Consider the following 18,220-nt stretch of genomic DNA (forward strand, 5'->3'; position numbering starts at 1 on the left):
TCCACACTGCGAGCTGCAAACAAACAATGTAACAATGTGATATATGTGAAAATTAAAAGGGGATATATTGCGCTCAGCAAATAAAGTGCACCAGTGCAATTAGATAAATAATTGAATAAATAAATCAATAAAGTCCTTAGTGCTTAGAACATCAAAAGTGGTTAAAGGGTTAACCTCAGCAGTAGATTTAAAAGCACAGACTTGATAGAAGTGGGATCTAAACCTTCACCCAGTGTTCTTAATAAATACTCCTTACCAGGGCTTTTTTTCTCTGAGAATAGGTGCAGGCACTCCCTTCTTCTGAGTCACCCCTTGTCTCCACCCCCTACCCACCTCCGAGCGCTGTCCTTTGGTTTCACCCTCTAATCACCTCCCAGTACCCCCCCCCCCCCTTTTAGAGAATACAGAACCAAGTATCGTTTTGTGGTTCTAGGTAATTTGCATAGAGTTTGTTAATAACTAGAAAAGCCCCCCCCCCCCCCAGCAATAGATCCCCCCCAGCAACAATAAATCCTCCCCTGCAACAATAGAAAAAACAGTCAAATAGATCCCCCTCAATCAGCAACAACAGATGCCCAATAGTAGCCCCCCAGCAACGATAAATCCTCCCCTGCAACTATCGCCCCCCCCTCAATAAATCCTCCCCTGCAACAATAGACCCCCCAACAAAAATAGCCCCCCAGCAACAATAGTTCCCCCAAACAACAATAAATCCTCCACTGCAACAATAGCCCCCCCCCCACAACAAAATGCCCTCCAGCAACAATAGATTCTTCCCAGCAACAATAGATCCCCCCAGCAGCCAGCATCAACAGGCCATTCAGCTCACCCACTGACCCCAGCACCCCTTTGCCATTGCATACATTCAGACTGGAGGTGCCGGAACTGCGTTCCCCCGCGTTCCCGCTGAAAAAAAGCCCTGCTCCTTACCAGAAGGATATGAGCCCTTGATTATAGGGGGTCATAAAAGACATTGGTATGCATATAGAATCCAGACCATCCACGTCGCATTCTCACCATCCAGGATGTATGATCAGGTAAATATGGAACTCCAGATTTCAGGACATATATAGGGTAACAAAAAAACTCTCATGTTTTTGATCATGATCCCCTGATGACGTCAGCACGGCCTGACGAAACGTGCGTCGAGAGCGTGAGACCGTAGACTTCCGGGTTGGCGGAACGCAAGCGTGGAGCGGCGTTCATCACTCCAACTACCGAGAATTGTGATTTCATTCAAAGCGGAATACCTCATGAATTGTAGTAAGTGCAACATGTATCAATAAAATGTTCAAATTTGTTGACGTACTGCACCATGAGAGTTTTTTTGTTACCCTATATATGTCCTGAAATCTGGAGTTCCATTACTGGCCAAAACCCATCCCTGTGTGCCCCTCTGAAACCGCTTCACTTTCTTACCAGAACCTGATTTCTATGACTTTGGGACAAAGTTCTGACAGCTTCCAAAACACCGATTCTAGGTGCATTGCAATGATGTCAGATCTATGACACTAAAATATGGGGCATTAGAGGCAGATATTTATCCCCAGGATGATGGAAGATAATGGAGGCTGCAGTGATCTACAGATGTTGAGTTTCTTGCTCTGCAGGAGACGGTGACATCTTCAAGGGAAGGATATTTATTCTGCAACAAATATGGCTGCCAGGCATTACAATGACAATCTGAGGCCTCTTACCCAGCTGGGTGCACTCGTCTAGCACGCTCTGTCCTGCAGCATCCAAGATGGCTTTGGACACACCTAGAAGGGAAACAGCAACCTGATTAAGAGAATCCAACTGATAAAGAAAGAAAATTGTGTGTTTTACTAATGATTAAAATATTGAGTGCTTATATGCTAATGTTAGGTTGTTTAATAATGGTAGAGAGTGATTGGATGTCTGGGGAGCCACACATCAAGTCACGACCTGCTGTATAATAGTGGATGGCAGTCTCAGCCTGGAACCCCCACCAGACCTAGTTCCCAACGCGTTTCACTCCACCGACCAGAGCTTACTCATGAGGAGAGAATTGGGATTTCTCTGTGCAAAACCATTACAGAGCAGGTAAGTATAACATGTTTGGTATTTAAAGCGTAACTCAACTTTTGTTGAGAAAAAAACATTCCCCTCTCGGTGATCTCTGTACATTGCAGGGATTATAACAAACTTTGATGCAGATTCCTTCCTTTTGAAGTAAAAGCTGTTTGTTTCTCTGTGTCCTTGTGCTGAGTGGGTCTAATGGGAGTGGTTTCCTAATTATCTATCAGCTGTGGCAGCTGCAGAGTTAATCTGCTGGGCCTGCATCCCTTTAGACGTGTTCCTATTGGGAGGATCTCACCAAAATGACATTTGTGTTGCAGGGGATGCCAGAAATCTGACTTGTATCTTAGTGCAGACTTCTGGGAAAATTGGTGAGCCAATCACACAAGCAGGAAATGATGTTTCTGGGGGTGTGGTCAGTATACATTCTGTGTACAGAACAGCTCCAGGCGGCCATATTGCATTTTCCGAAAATTACAACAGCTGCAGATTGAAAAGGAAAGGTCATTTGCAAACCACCCGCCTCAGATATACAGATATATTGGCTGTGTGAACCGGTACAAGGTTCGCACGCTGCCAGAGGAGCGCGCCTGCCCCCATTAGGTTGCGGGGAAGCCAATCCATGGGACTGGTGGCCGCGATTGCCCCCGTGAGAGAGAATGACAGTCGGATGTTGTAAACACAGCAGACCGTTATTCTCTCTGGAATGAACACAGAATGCCTGTGATCCTCCTATTTAGGATCACAAGTCTCTGTGTTGTTTCCACAAGTCCCTCCCCCATACATTTAGAAAACACCCCCTAGGCTCACACTTAACCCTTTGATCACCCCTGGGTTAACCCCTTCCCTGCCAATGTCATTATTACAGTGATAAACAGTAACTCACCCTAGCTCCACCGCACTGTGGGAAAATAAAGAGCTAAGTGTCGGTGCTCAGGCTGAACGTCCAAACCAAATGTTATATGAATGAAGCCGGCACACGAAAAGTCTTCTTCCAAGTAAAATGCTTTATTCCAACATGGATAGCGGTGACAACATGACAGATGCTGACGCGTTTCGGCTTTACGCCTTCCTCATAGCAATTACAGTGATTGTGCATATTTTTAGCACTGATTACTGTAGTAATGTCACTGGTCCCCCCAAAAGTGTCAAAAATGTCCCGATCCCTCCATAAAGAGTACCTGTCACTCCTATTACTGTCACATTCCCCCCGATCCCTCCATAAAGAGTACCTGTCACTGCATATTACTGTCACATTCCCCCCGATCCCTCCATAAAGAGTACCTGTCACTCCTATTACTGTCACATTCCCCCCGATCCCTCCATAAAGAGTACCTGTCACTGCATATTACTGTCACATTCCCCCCGATCCCTCCATAAAGAGTACCTGTCACTGCCTATTACTGTCACATTCCCCCCCGATCCCTCCATAAAGAGTACCTGTCACTGCCTATTACTGTCACATTCCCCCCCGATCCCTCCATAAAGAGTACCTGTCACTCCTATTACTGTCACATTCCCCCCGATCCCTCCATAAAGAGTACCTGTCACTGCCTATTACTGTCACATTCCCCCCGATCCCTCCATAAAGAGTACCTGTCACTCCTATTACTGTCACATTCCCCCCGATCCCTCCATAAAGAGTACCTGTCACTGCCTATTACTGTCACATTCCCCCGATCCCTCCATAAAGAGTACCTGTCACTCCTATTACTGTCACATTCCCCCGATCCCTCCATAAAGAGTACCTGTCACTCCTATTACTGTCACATTACCCCCCGATCCCTCCATAAAGAGTACCTGTCACTGCCTATTACTGTCACATTCCCCCCGATCCCTCCATAAAGAGTACCTGTCACTGCCTATTACTGTCACATTCCCCCGATCCCTCCATAAAGAGTACCTGTCACTGCCTATTACCGTCACATTCACCCGATCCCTCCATAAAGAGTACCTGTCACTGCCTATTACTGTCACATTCCCCCCCGATCCCTCCATAAAGAGTACCTGTCACTCCTATTACTGTCACATTCCCCCCGATCCCTCCATAAAGAGTACCTGTCACTGCATATTACTGTCACATTCCCCCGATCCCTCCATAAAGAGTACCTGTCACTGCCTATTACTGTCACATTCCCCCCCGATCCCTCCATAAAGAGTACCTGTCACTCCTATTACTGTCACATTCCCCCCGATCCCTCCATAAAGAGTACCTGTCACTGCCTATTACTGTCACATTCCCCCCGATCCCTCCATAAAGAGTACCTGTCACTCCTATTACTGTCACATTCCCCCCGATCCCTCCATAAAGAGTACCTGTCACTGCCTATTACTGTCACATTCCCCCGATCCCTCCATAAAGAGTACCTGTCACTCCTATTACTGTCACATTCCCCCGATCCCTCCATAAAGAGTACCTGTCACTCCTATTACTGTCACATTACCCCCCGATCCCTCCATAAAGAGTACCTGTCACTGCCTATTACTGTCACATTCCCCCCGATCCCTCCATAAAGAGTACCTGTCACTGCCTATTACTGTCACATTCCCCCCGATCCCTCCATAAAGAGTACCTGTCACTGCATATTACTGTCACATTCCCCCCCGATCCCTCCATAAAGAGTACCTGTCACTCCTATTACTGTCACATTCCCCCCGATCCCTCCATAAAGAGTACCTGTCACTGCCTATTACTGTCACATTCCCCCCGATCCCTCCATAAAGAGTACCTGTCACTCCTATTACTGTCACATTCCCCCCGATCCCTCCATAAAGAGTACCTGTCACTGCCTATTACTGTCACATTCCCCCGATCCCTCCATAAAGAGTACCTGTCACTCCTATTACTGTCACATTCCCCCGATCCCTCCATAAAGAGTACCTGTCACTCCTATTACTGTCACATTACCCCCCGATCCCTCCATAAAGAGTACCTGTCACTGCCTATTACTGTCACATTCCCCCCGATCCCTCCATAAAGAGTACCTGTCACTGCCTATTACTGTCACATTCCCCCGATCCCTCCATAAAGAGTACCTGTCACTGCCTATTACTGTCACATTCCCCCCGATCCCTCCATAAAGAGTACCTGTCACTCCTATTACTGTCACATTCCCCCCGATCCCTCCATAAAGAGTACCTGTCACTGCTATTACTGTCACATTCCCCCGATCCCTCCATAAAGAGTACCTGTCACTCCTATTACTGTCACATTCCCCCCGATCCCTCCATAAAGAGTACCTGTCACTGCTATTACTGTCACATTCCCCCGATCCCTCCATAAAGAGTACCTGTCACTGCCTATTACTGTCACATTCCCCCCGATCCCTCCATAAAGAGTACCTGTCACTGCTATTACTGTCACATTCCCCCGATCCCTCCATAAAGAGTACCTGTCACTCCTATTACTGTCACATTCCCCCGATCCCTCCATAAAGAGTACCTGTCACTCCTATTACTGTCACATTACCCCCCGATCCCTCCATAAAGAGTACCTGTCACTGCCTATTACTGTCACATTCCCCCCGATCCCTCCATAAAGAGTACCTGTCACTGCCTATTACTGTCACATTCCCCCCGATCCCTCCATAAAGAGTACCTGTCACTGCATATTACTGTCACATTCCCCCCCGATCCCTCCATAAAGAGTACCTGTCACTCCTATTACTGTCACATTCCCCCCGATCCCTCCATAAAGAGTACCTGTCACTGCCTATTACTGTCACATTCCCCCCGATCCCTCCATAAAGAGTACCTGTCACTCCTATTACTGTCACATTCCCCCCGATCCCTCCATAAAGAGTACCTGTCACTGCCTATTACTGTCACATTCCCCCGATCCCTCCATAAAGAGTACCTGTCACTCCTATTACTGTCACATTCCCCCGATCCCTCCATAAAGAGTACCTGTCACTCCTATTACTGTCACATTACCCCCCGATCCCTCCATAAAGAGTACCTGTCACTGCCTATTACTGTCACATTCCCCCCGATCCCTCCATAAAGAGTACCTGTCACTCCTATTACTGTCACATTCCTCCCGATCCCTCCATAAAGAGTACCTGTCACTCCTATTACTGTCACATTACCCCCCGATCCCTCCATAAAGAGTACCTGTCACTGCCTATTACTGTCACATTCCCCCGATCCCTCCATAAAGAGTACCTGTCACTCCTATTACTGTCACATTCCCCCCGATCCCTCCATAAAGAGTACCTGTCACTGCTATTACTGTCACATTCCCCCGATCCCTCCATAAAGAGTACCTGTCACTCCTATTACTGTCACATTCCCCCCGATCCCTCCATAAAGAGTACCTGTCACTGCTATTACTGTCACATTCCCCCGATCCCTCCATAAAGAGTACCTGTCACTGCCTATTACTGTCACATTCCCCCCGATCCCTCCATAAAGAGTACCTGTCACTGCTATTACTGTCACATTCCCCCGATCCCTCCATAAAGAGTACCTGTCACTCCTATTACTGTCACATCCCCCCGATCCCTCCATAAAGAGTACCTGTCACTCCTATTACTGTCACATTCCCCCCGATCCCTTCCATAAAGAGTACCTGTCACTGCTATTACTGTCACATTCCCCCGATCCCTCCATAAAGAGTACCTATCACTCCTATTACTGTCACATTCCCCCGATCCCTCCATAAAGAATACCTGTCACTCCTATTACTGTCACATTCCTCCCAATCCCTCCATAAAGAGTACCTGTCACTGCTTATTACTGTCAAATTCCCCCCGATCCCTCCATAAAGAGTACCTGTCACTGCTATTACTGTCACATTCCCCCCGATCCCTCCATAAAGAGTACCTGTCACTGCTTATTACTGTCACATTCCCCCCGATCCCTCCATAAAGAGTACCTGTCAGTGCTATTACTGTCACATTCCTCCCGATCCCTCCATAAAGAGTACCTGTCACTCCTATTACTGTCACATTCCCCCCGATCCCTTCATAAAGAGTACCTATCACTCCTATTACTGTCACATTCCCCCCGATCCCTCCATAAAGAGTACCTGTCACTACCTATTACTGTCACATTCCTCCCGATCCCTCCATAAAGAGTACCTGTCACTGCCTATTACTGTCACATTCCTCCCGATCCCTCCATAAAGAGTACCTGTCACTCTTATTACTGTCACATTCCCCCGATCCCTCCATAAAGAGTACCTGTCACTCCTATTACTGTCACATTCCCCCCGATCCCTCCATAAAGAGTACCTGTCACTGCCTAATACTGTCACATTCCCCCGATCCCTCCATAAAGAGTACCTGTCACTCCTATTACTGTCACATTCCTCCCGATCCCTCCATAAAGAGTACCTGTCACTCCTATTACTGTCACATCCCCCCCGATCCCTCCATAAAGAGTACCTGTCACTCCTATTACTGTCACATTCCCCCCGATCCCTCCATAAAGAGTACCTGTCACTGCCTATTACTGTCACATTCCTCCCGATCTCTCCATAAAGAGTACCTGTCACTGCTATTACTGTCACATTCCCCCCGATCCCTCCATAAAGAGTACCTGTCACTGCTATTACTGTCACATCCCCCCGATCCCTCCATAAAGAGTACCTGTCACTGCCTATTACTGTCACATTCCCCCCGATCCCTCCATAAAGAGTACCAGTCACTGCCTAATACTGTCACATTCCCCCCGATCCCTCCATAAAGAGTACCTGTCACTGCTATTACTGTCACATCCCCCCCGATTCCTCCATAAAGAGTACCTGTCACTCCTATTACTGTCACATTCCCCCCCGATCCCTCCATAAAGAGTACCTGTCACTCCTATTACTGTCACATTCCCCCCGATCCCTCCATAAAGAGTACCTGTCACTCCTATCACTGTCACATTCCCCCCGATCCCTCCATAAAGAGTACCTGTCACTCCTATTACTGTCACATTCCCCCCGATCCCTCCATAAAGAGTACCTGTCACTGCCTATTACTGTCACATTCCTCCCGATCCCTCCATAAAGAGTATCTGTCACTCCTATTACTGTCACATTCCTCCCGATCCCTCCATAAAGAGTATCTGTCACTGCCTATTACTGTCACATTCCCCCCGATCCCTCCATAAAGAGTACCTGTCACTCCTATTACTGTCACATTCCCCCCCGATCCCTCCATAAAGAGTACCTGTCACTCCTATTACTGTCACATTCCCCCGATCCCTCCATAAAGAGTACCTGTCACTGCCTATTACTGTCACATTCCCCCCGATCCCTCCATAAAGAGTACCTGTCACTCCTATTACTGTCACATTCCCCCCCGATCCCTCCATAAAGAGTACCTGTCACTCCTATTACTGTCACATTCCCCCCGATCCCTCCATAAAGAGTACCTGTCACTGCTTTTACTGTCACATTCCCCCCCCCGATCCCTCCATAAAGAGTACCTGTCACTCCTATTACTGTCACATTCCCCCCGATCCCTCCATAAAAAGTACCTGTCACTGCCTATTACTGTCACATCCCCCCCGATCCCTCCATAAAGAGTACCTGTCACTGCCTATTACTGTCACATTCCTCCCGATCTCTCCATAAAGAGTACCTGTCACTGCTATTACTGTCACATTCCCTCCCCGATCCCTCCATAAAGAGTACCTGTCACTGCTATTACTGTCACATTCCCCCCGATCCCTCCATAAAGAGTACCTGTCACTCCTATTACTGTCACATTCCCCCCCGATCCCTCCATAAAGAGTACCTGTCACTCCTATTACTGTCACATTCCCCCCGATCCCTCCATAAAGAGTACCTGTCACTGCCTATTACTGTCACATTCCCTCCAATCCCTCCATAAAGAGTACCTGTCACTGCCTATTACTGTCACATTCCCCCCGATCCCTCCATAAAGAGTACCTGTCACTCCTATTACTGTCACATTCCCCCCGATCCCTCCATAAAGAGTACCTGTCACTCCTATTACTGTCACATTCCCCCCCGATCCCTCCATAAAGAGTACCTGTCACTCCTATTACTGTCACATTCCCCCCGATCCCTCCATAAAGAGTACCTGTCACTGCCTATTACTGTCACATTCCCTCCAATCCCTCCATAAAGAGTACCTGTCACTGCCTATTACTGTCACATTCCCCCCGATCCCTCCATAAAGAATACCTGTCACTCCTATTACTGTCACATTCCTCCCGATCCCTCCATAAAGAGTACCTGTCACTGCCTATTACTGTCACATTCCTCCCGATCCCTCCATAAAGAGTACCTGTCACTCCTATTACTGTCACATTCCTCCCCGATCCCTCCATAAAGAGTACCTGTCACTCCTATTACTGTCACATTCCCCCCGATCCCTCCATAAAGAGTACCTGTCACTGCCTATTACTGTCACATTCCCCCCGATCCCTCCATAAAGAGTACCTGTCACTCCTATTACTGTCACATTCTCCCCGATCCCTCCATAAAGAGTACCTGTCACTGCCTATTACTGTCACATTCCCCCCGATCCCTCCATAAAGAGTACCTGTCATTCCTATTACTGTCACATTCCCCCCCGATCCCTCCATAAAGAGTACCTGTCATTCCTATTACTGTCACATTCCCTCCAATCCCTCCATAAAGAGTACCTGTCACTGCTTATTACTATCACATTCCCCCCGATCCCTCCATAAAGAGTACCTGTCACTTCTATTACTGTCACATTCTCCCCGATCCCTCCATAAAGAGTACCTGTCACTGCCTATTACTGTCACATTCCTCCCAATCCCTCCGTAAAGAGTACCTGTCACTGCCTATTACTGTCACATTCCACCCCCCCGATCCCTCCCTGAAGAGTACCTATCACTCCTATTACTGTCACATTCCTCCCCCGATCCCTCCATAAAGAGTACCTGTCACTGCTTATTACTGTCACATTCCTAAGATCCCTCCATAAAGAGTACCTGTCACTGCCTATTACTGTCACATTCCTCCCCGATCCCTCCATAAAGAGTACCTGTCACTGCCTAGTACTGTCACATTCCTCCCGATCCCTCCATAAAGAGTACCTGTCACTCCTATTACTGTCACATTCCCCCCGATTCCTCCATAAAGAGTACCTGTCACTCCTATTACTGTCACATTCCTCCCCGATCCCTCCATAAAGAGTACCTGTCACTCCTATTACTGTCACATTCCTCCGATCCCTCCATAAAGAGTACCTGTCACTGCATATTACTGTCACATTCCTCCCGATCCCTCCATAAAGAGTACCTGTCACTGCCTATTACTTTCACATTCCCCCCGATCCCTCCATAAAGAGTACCTGTCACTGCCTTTTACTGTCACATTCCCCCCGATCCCTCCATAAAGAGTACCTGTCACTGCCTATTACTGTCACATTCATCCCCCGATCCCTCTATAAAGAGTACCTGTCACTGCCTATTACTGTCACATTCCCCCCGATCCCTCCATAAAGAGTACCTGTCACTGCCTATTACTGTCACATTCCTCCCGATCCCTCTATAAAGAGTACCTGTCACTGCCTATTACTGTCACATTCCCTCCAATCCCTCCATAAAGAGTACCTGTCACTGCTATTACTGTCACATTCCCCCGATCCCTCCATAAAGAGTACCTGTCACTGCCTATTACTGTCACATTCCCCCCGATCCCTCCATAAAGAGTACATGTCACTGCCTATTACTGTCACATTCCTCCGATCCCTCCATAAAGAGTACCTGTCACTGCCTATTACTGTCACATTCCCCCCGATCCCTCCATAAAGAGTACCTGTCACTCCTATTACTGTCACATTCCTCCGATCCCTCCATAAAGAGTACCTGTCACTGCCTATTACTGTCACATTCCTCCCGATCCCTCCATAAAGAGTACCTGTCACTCCTATTACTGTCACATTCCTCCCGATCCCTCCATAAAGAGTACCTGTCACTGCCTATTACTGTCACATTCCCCCCGATCCCTCCATAAAGAGTACCTGTCACTGCCTATTACTGTCACATTCCCACCCGATCCCTCCATAAAGAGTACCTGTCACTGCCTATTACTGTCACATTCCCCCCCGATCCCTCCATAAAGAGTACCTATCACTCCTAATACTGTCACATTCCCCCGATCCCTCCATAAAGAGTACCTGTCACTCCTATTACTGTCACATTCCCCCCGATCCCTCCATAAAGAGTACCTGTCACTGCTATTACTGTCACATTCCCCCCGATCCCTCCATAAAGAGTACCTGTCACTGCTATTACTGTCACATTCCTCCCGATCCCTCCATAAAGAGTACCTGTCACTGCCTATTACTGTCCCATTCCCCCCAATCCCTCCATAAAAAGTACCTGTCACTGCCTATTACTGTCACATTCCTCCCTGATCCCTCCATAAAGAGTAACTGTCACTGCTAGTACTGTCACATTCCCCCCGATCCCTCCATAAAGAGTACCTGTCACTCCTATTACTGTCACATTCCTCCCGATCCCTCCATAAAGTGTACCTGTCACTCCTATTACTGTCACATTCCTCCCCGATCCCTCCATAAAGAGTACCTGTCACTCCTATTACTGTCACATTCCCCCCGATCCCTCCATAAAGAGTACCTGTCACTGCCTATTACTGTCACATTCCTCCCTATCCCTCCATAAAGAGTACCTGTCACTCCTATTACTGTCACATTCCCTCCAATCCCTCCATAAAGAGTACCTGTCACTGCCTATTACTGTCACATTCCCCCCGATCCCTCCATAAAGAGTACCTGTCACTCCTATTACTGTCACATTCCCCCCGATCCCTCCATAAAGAGTACCTGTCACTGCCTATTACTGTCACATTCCTCCCTATCCCTCCATAAAGAGTACCTGTCACTCCTATTACTGTCACATTCCCTCCAATCCCTCCATAAAGAGTACCTGTCACTGCCTATTACTGTCACATTCCCCCCGATCCCTCCATAAAGAGTACCTGTCACTCCTATTACTGTCACATTCCCCCCGATCCCTCCATAAAGAGTACCTGTCACTGCCTATTACTGTCACATTCCCCCCGATCCCTCCATAAAGAGTACCTGTCACTCCTATTACTGTCACATTCCCCCCGATCCCTCCATAAAGAGTACCTGTCACTCTTATTACTGTCACATTCCCCCCGATCCCTCCATAAAGAGTACCTGTCACTCCTATTACTGTCACATTCCCCCCGATCCCTCCATAAAGAGTACCTGTCACTCCTATTACTGTCACATTCCCCCCCGATCCCTCCATAAAGAGTACCTGTCACTGCCTATTACTGTCACATTCCCCCGATCCCTCCATAAAGAGTACCTGTCACTGCTATTACTGTCACATTCCCCCCCGATCCCTCCATAAAGAGTACCTGTCACTGCCTATTACTGTCACATTCCCCCGATCCCTCCATAAAGAGTACCTGTCACTGCTATTACTGTCACATTCCCCCCCGATCCCTCCATAAAGAGTACCTGTCACTGCCTATTACTGTCCCATTCCCCCCAATCCCTCCATAAAAAGTACCTGTCACTGCCTATTACTGTCACATTCCCCCCGATCCCTCCATAAAGAGTACCTGTCACTCCTATTACTGTCACATTCCTCCCCGATCCCTCCATAAAGAGTACCTGTCACTGCCTATTACTGTCACATTCCCCCCGATCCCTCCATAAAGAGTACCTGTCACTCCTATTATTGTCACATTCATCCCCGATCCCTCCATAAAGAGTACCTGTCACTCCTATTACTGTCACATTCCTCCCCGATCCCTCCATAAAGAGTACCTGTCACTCCTATTACTGTCACATTCCTCCCGATCCCTCCATAAAGAGTACCTGTCACTGCCTATTACTGTCACATTCCCTCCAATCCCTCCATAAAGAGTACCTGTCACTGCCTATTACTGTCACATTCCTCCCGATCCCTCCATAAAGAGTACCTGTCACTCCTATTACTGTCACATTCCCCCTGATCCCTCCATAAAGAGTACCTGTCACTGCCTATTACTGTCACATTCCCCCCGATCCCTCCATAAAGAGTACCTGTCACTCCTATTACTGTCACATTCCCCCCGATCCCTCCATAAAGAGTACCTGTCACTCCTATTACTGTCCCATTCCCCCCAATCCCTCCATAAAAAGTACCTGTCACTGCCTATTACTGTCACATCCCCCCCGATCCCTCCATAAAGAATACCTGTCACTCCTATTACTGTCACATTCCTCCCCGATCCCTCCATAAAGAGTACCTGTCACTCCTATTACTGTCACATTCCCCCCGATCCCTCCATAAAGAGTACCTGTCACTGCCTATTACTGTCACATTCCCCCCGATCCCTCCATAAAGAGTACCTGTCACTCCTATTACTGTCACATTCTCCCCGATCCCTCCATAAAGAGTACCTGTCACTGCCTATTACTGTCACATTCCCTCCAATCCCTCCATAAAGAGTACCTGTCACTGCTTATTACTATCACATTCCCCCCGATCCCTCCATAAAGAGTACCTGTCACTGCCTATTACTGTCACATTCCTCCCAATCCCTCCGTAAAGAGTACCTGTCACTGCCTATTACTGTCACATTCCTCCCGATCCCTCCATAAAGAGTACCTGTCACTGCTATTACTGTCACATTCCTCCCCCGATCCCTCCATAAAGAGTACCTGTCACTGCTTATTACTGTCACATTCCTCCGATCCCTCCATAAAGAGTACCTGTCACTGCCTATTACTGTCACATTCCTCCCCGATCCCTCCATAAAGAGTACCTGTCACTGCCTAGTACTGTCACATTCCTCCCGATCCCTCCATAAAGAGTACCTGTCACTCCTATTACTGTCACATTCCCCCCGATTCCTCCATAAAGAGTACCTGTCACTGCCTATTACTGTCACATTCCCCCCGATCCCTCCATAAAGAGTACCTGTCACTGCTATTACTGTCACATTCCCCCCCGATCCCTCCATAAAGAGTACCTGTCACTGCCTATTACTGTCACATTCCCCCCCGATCCCTCCATAAAGAGTACCTATCAGTCCTATTACTGTCACATTCCCCCCGATCCCTCCATAAAGAGTACCTGTCTTTGCTATTACTGTCACATTCCCCCCGATCCCTCCATAAAGAGTACCTGTCACTGCTATTACTGTCACATTCCCCCGATCCCTCCATAAAGAGTACCTGTCACTCCTATTACTGTCACATTCCCCCCGATCCCTCCATAAAGAGTACCTGTCACTGCTATTACTGTCACATTCCCCCCGATCCCTCCATAAAGAGTACCTGTCACTGCTATTACTGTCACATTCCTCCCGATCCCTCCATAAAGAGTACCTGTCACTCCTATTACTGTCACATCCCCCCCGATCCCTCCATAAAGAGTACCTGTCACTCCTATTACTGTCACATCCCCCCCGATCCCTCCATAAAGAGTACCTGTCACTGCCTATTACTGTCACATCCCCCCCGATCCCTCCATAAAGAGTACCTGTCACTGCCTATTACTGTCACATTCCTCCCTGATCCCTCCATAAAGAGTAACTGTCACTGCTAGTACTGTCACATTCCCCCCGATCCCTCCATAAAGAGTACCTGTCACTCCTATTACTGTCACATTCCCCCGATCCCTCCATAAAGAGTACCTGTCACTGCCTATTACTGTCACATTCCTCCCGATCCCTCCATAAAGAGTACCTGTCACTCCTATTACTGTCACATTCCTCCCCGATCCCTCCATAAAGAGTACCTGTCACTGCCTATTACTGTCACATTCCTCCCTATCCCTCCATAAAGAGTACCTGTCACTCCTATTACTGTCACATTCCCTCCAATCCCTCCATAAAGAGTACCTGTCACTGCCTATTACTGTCACATTCCCCCCGATCCCTCCATAAAGAGTACCTGTCACTCCTATTACTGTCACATTCCCCCCGATCCCTCCATAAAGAGTACCTGTCACTGCCTATTACTGTCACATTCCCCCCGATCCCTCCATAAAGAGTACCTGTCACTCCTATTACTGTCACATTCCCCCCGATCCCTCCATAAAGAGTACCTGTCACTCCTATTACTGTCACATTCCCTCCAATCCCTCCATAAAGAGTACCTGTCACTGCCTATTACTGTCACATTCCCCCCGATCCCTCCATAAAGAGTACCTGTCACTCCTATTACTGTCACATTCCCCCGATCCCTCCATAAAGAGTACCTGTCACTGCCTATTACTGTCACATTCCCCCCCGATCCCTCCATAAAGAGTACCTGTCACTCCTATTACTGTCACATTCCCCCCGATCCCTCCATAAAGAGTACCTGTCACTGCCTATTACTGTCACATTCCCCCCGATCCCTCCATAAAGAGTACCTGTCACTCCTATTACTGTCACATTCCCCCCGATCCCTCCATAAAGAGTACCTGTCACTGCCTATTACTGTCACATTCCCCCCGATCCCTCCATAAAGAGTACCTGTCACTCTTATTACTGTCACATTCCCCCCGATCCCTCCATAAAGAGTACCTGTCACTCTTATTACTGTCACATTCCCCCCGATCCCTCCATAAAGAATACCTGTCACTCCTATTACTGTCACATTCCCCCCCGATCCCTCCATAAAGAGTACCTGTCACTGCCTATTACTGTCACATTCCCCCGATCCCTCCATAAAGAGTACCTGTCACTGCCTATTACTGTCCCATTCCCCCCAATCCCTCCATAAAAAGTACCTGTCACTGCCTATTACTGTCACATTCCCCCCGATCCCTCCATAAAGAGTACCTGTCACTGCCTATTACTGTCACATTCCCCCCCGATCCCTCCATAAAGAGTACCTGTCACTCCTATTACTGTCACATTCCCCCCGATCCCTCCATAAAGAGTACCTGTCACTGCCTATTACTGTCACATTCCTCCCGATCCCTCCATAAAGAGTACCTGTCACTGCCTATTACTGTCACATTCCCCCCGATCCCTCCATAAAGAGTACCTGTCACTCTTATTACTGTCACATTCCTCCCGATCCCTCCATAAAGAGTACCTGTCACTCTTATTACTGTCACATTCCCCCCGATCCCTCCATAAAGAATACCTGTCACTCCTATTACTGTCACATTCCCCCCCGATCCCTCCATAAAGAGTACCTGTCACTGCCTATTACTGTCACATTCCCCCGATCCCTCCATAAAGAGTACCTGTCACTGCCTATTACTGTCCCATTCCCCCCAATCCCTCCATAAAAAGTACCTGTCACTGCCTATTACTGTCACATTCCCCCCGATCCCTCCATAAAGAGTACCTGTCACTCCTATTACTGTCACATTCCTTCCCGATCCCTCCATAAAGAGTACCTGTCACTGCCTATTACTGTCCCATTCCTCCCGATCCCTCCATAAAGAGTACCTGTCACTCCTATTACTGTCACATTCCTCCCGATCCCTCCATAAAGAGTACCTCTCACTGCCTATTACTGTCACATTCCCCCCGATCCCTCCATAAAGAGTACCTGTCACTGCCTATTACTGTCACATTCCTTCCGATCCCTCCATAAAGAGTACCTGTCACTCCTATTACTGTCACATTCCCCCCGATCCCTCCATAAAGAGTACCTGTCACTGCCTATTACTGTCACATTCCCCCCGATCCCTCCATAAAGAGTACCTGTCACTGCCTATTACTGTCACATTCCCCCCGATCCCTCCATAAAGAGTACCTGTCACTCTTATTACTGTCACATTCCCCCCGATCCCTCCATAAAGAGTACCTGTCACTCTTATTACTGTCACATTCCCCCCGATCCCTCCATAAAGAATACCTGTCACTCCTATTACTGTCACATTCCCCCCCGATCCCTCCATAAAGAGTACCTGTCACTGCCTATTACTGTCACATTCCCCCGATCCCTCCATAAAGAGTACCTGTCACTGCCTATTACTGTCCCATTCCCCCCAATCCCTCCATAAAAAGTACCTGTCACTGCCTATTACTGTCACATTCCCCCCGATCCCTCCATAAAGAGTACCTGTCACTCCTATTACTGTCACATTCCTTCCCGATCCCTCCATAAAGAGTACCTGTCACTGCCTATTACTGTCCCATTCCTCCCGATCCCTCCATAAAGAGTACCTGTCACTCCTATTACTGTCACATTCCTCCCGATCCCTCCATAAAGAGTACCTCTCACTGCCTATTACTGTCACATTCCCCCCGATCCCTCCATAAAGAGTACCTGTCACTGCCTATTACTGTCACATTCCTCCCGATCCCTCCATAAAGAGTACCTGTCACTCCTATTACTGTCACATTCCCCCCGATCCCTCCATAAAGAGTACCTGTCACTGCCTATTACTGTCACATTCCCCCCGATCCCTCCATAAAGAGTACCTGTCACTGCCTATTACTGTCACATTCCCCCCGATCCCTCCATAAAGAGTACCTGTCACTCTTATTACTGTCACATTCCCCCCGATCCCTCCATAAAGAGTACCTGTCACTCTTATTACTGTCACATTCCCCCCGATCCCTCCATAAAGAATACCTGTCACTCCTATTACTGTCACATTCCCCCCCGATCCCTCCATAAAGAGTACCTGTCACTGCCTATTACTGTCACATTCCCCCGATCCCTCCATAAAGAGTACCTGTCACTGCCTATTACTGTCCCATTCCCCCCAATCCCTCCATAAAAAGTACCTGTCACTGCCTATTACTGTCACATTCCCCCCGATCCCTCCATAAAGAGTACCTGTCACTCCTATTACTGTCACATTCCTTCCCGATCCCTCCATAAAGAGTACCTGTCACTGCCTATTACTGTCCCATTCCTCCCGATCCCTCCATAAAGAGTACCTGTCACTCCTATTACTGTCACATTCCTCCCGATCCCTCCATAAAGAGTACCTCTCACTGCCTATTACTGTCACATTCCCCCCGATCCCTCCATAAAGAGTACCTGTCACTGCCTATTACTGTCACATTCCTCCCGATCCCTCCATAAAGAGTACCTGTCACTCCTATTACTGTCACATTCCCCCCGATCCCTCCATAAAGAGTACCTGTCACTCCTATTACTGTCACATTCCCCCCGATCCCTCCATAAAGAGTACCTGTCACTTCTATTACTGTCACATTCCCCCCGATCCCTCCATAAAGAGTACCTGTCACTTCTATTACTGTCACATTCCCCCCGATCCCTCCATAAAGAGTACCTGT

The 18,220-nt window shown here is 47.9% G+C and overlaps 1 protein-coding gene across 1 annotated transcript in view; it reads right to left on the bottom strand.

The window, feature by feature from the left end:
- LOC309558763 (protein mono-ADP-ribosyltransferase PARP14-like) overlaps window positions 1-18,220 on the bottom strand; it is a gene marked incomplete at its 3' end in the record, with an annotated part of 187,137 nt that overhangs the window by 17,523 nt on the left and 151,394 nt on the right. The window contains exon 11 of the mRNA XM_082261811.1: window positions 1,698-1,760. Within this exon, the coding sequence (XP_082117937.1) occupies window positions 1,698-1,760 (63 nt within the window). The remainder of the gene's footprint in view (window positions 1-1,697; window positions 1,761-18,220) is intronic.

Source organism: Pelophylax lessonae (assembly GCF_965119305.1).
Source record: "Pelophylax lessonae genome assembly, chromosome: 6".
Classification (NCBI taxonomy): Eukaryota; Metazoa; Chordata; class Amphibia; order Anura; family Ranidae; genus Pelophylax; species Pelophylax lessonae.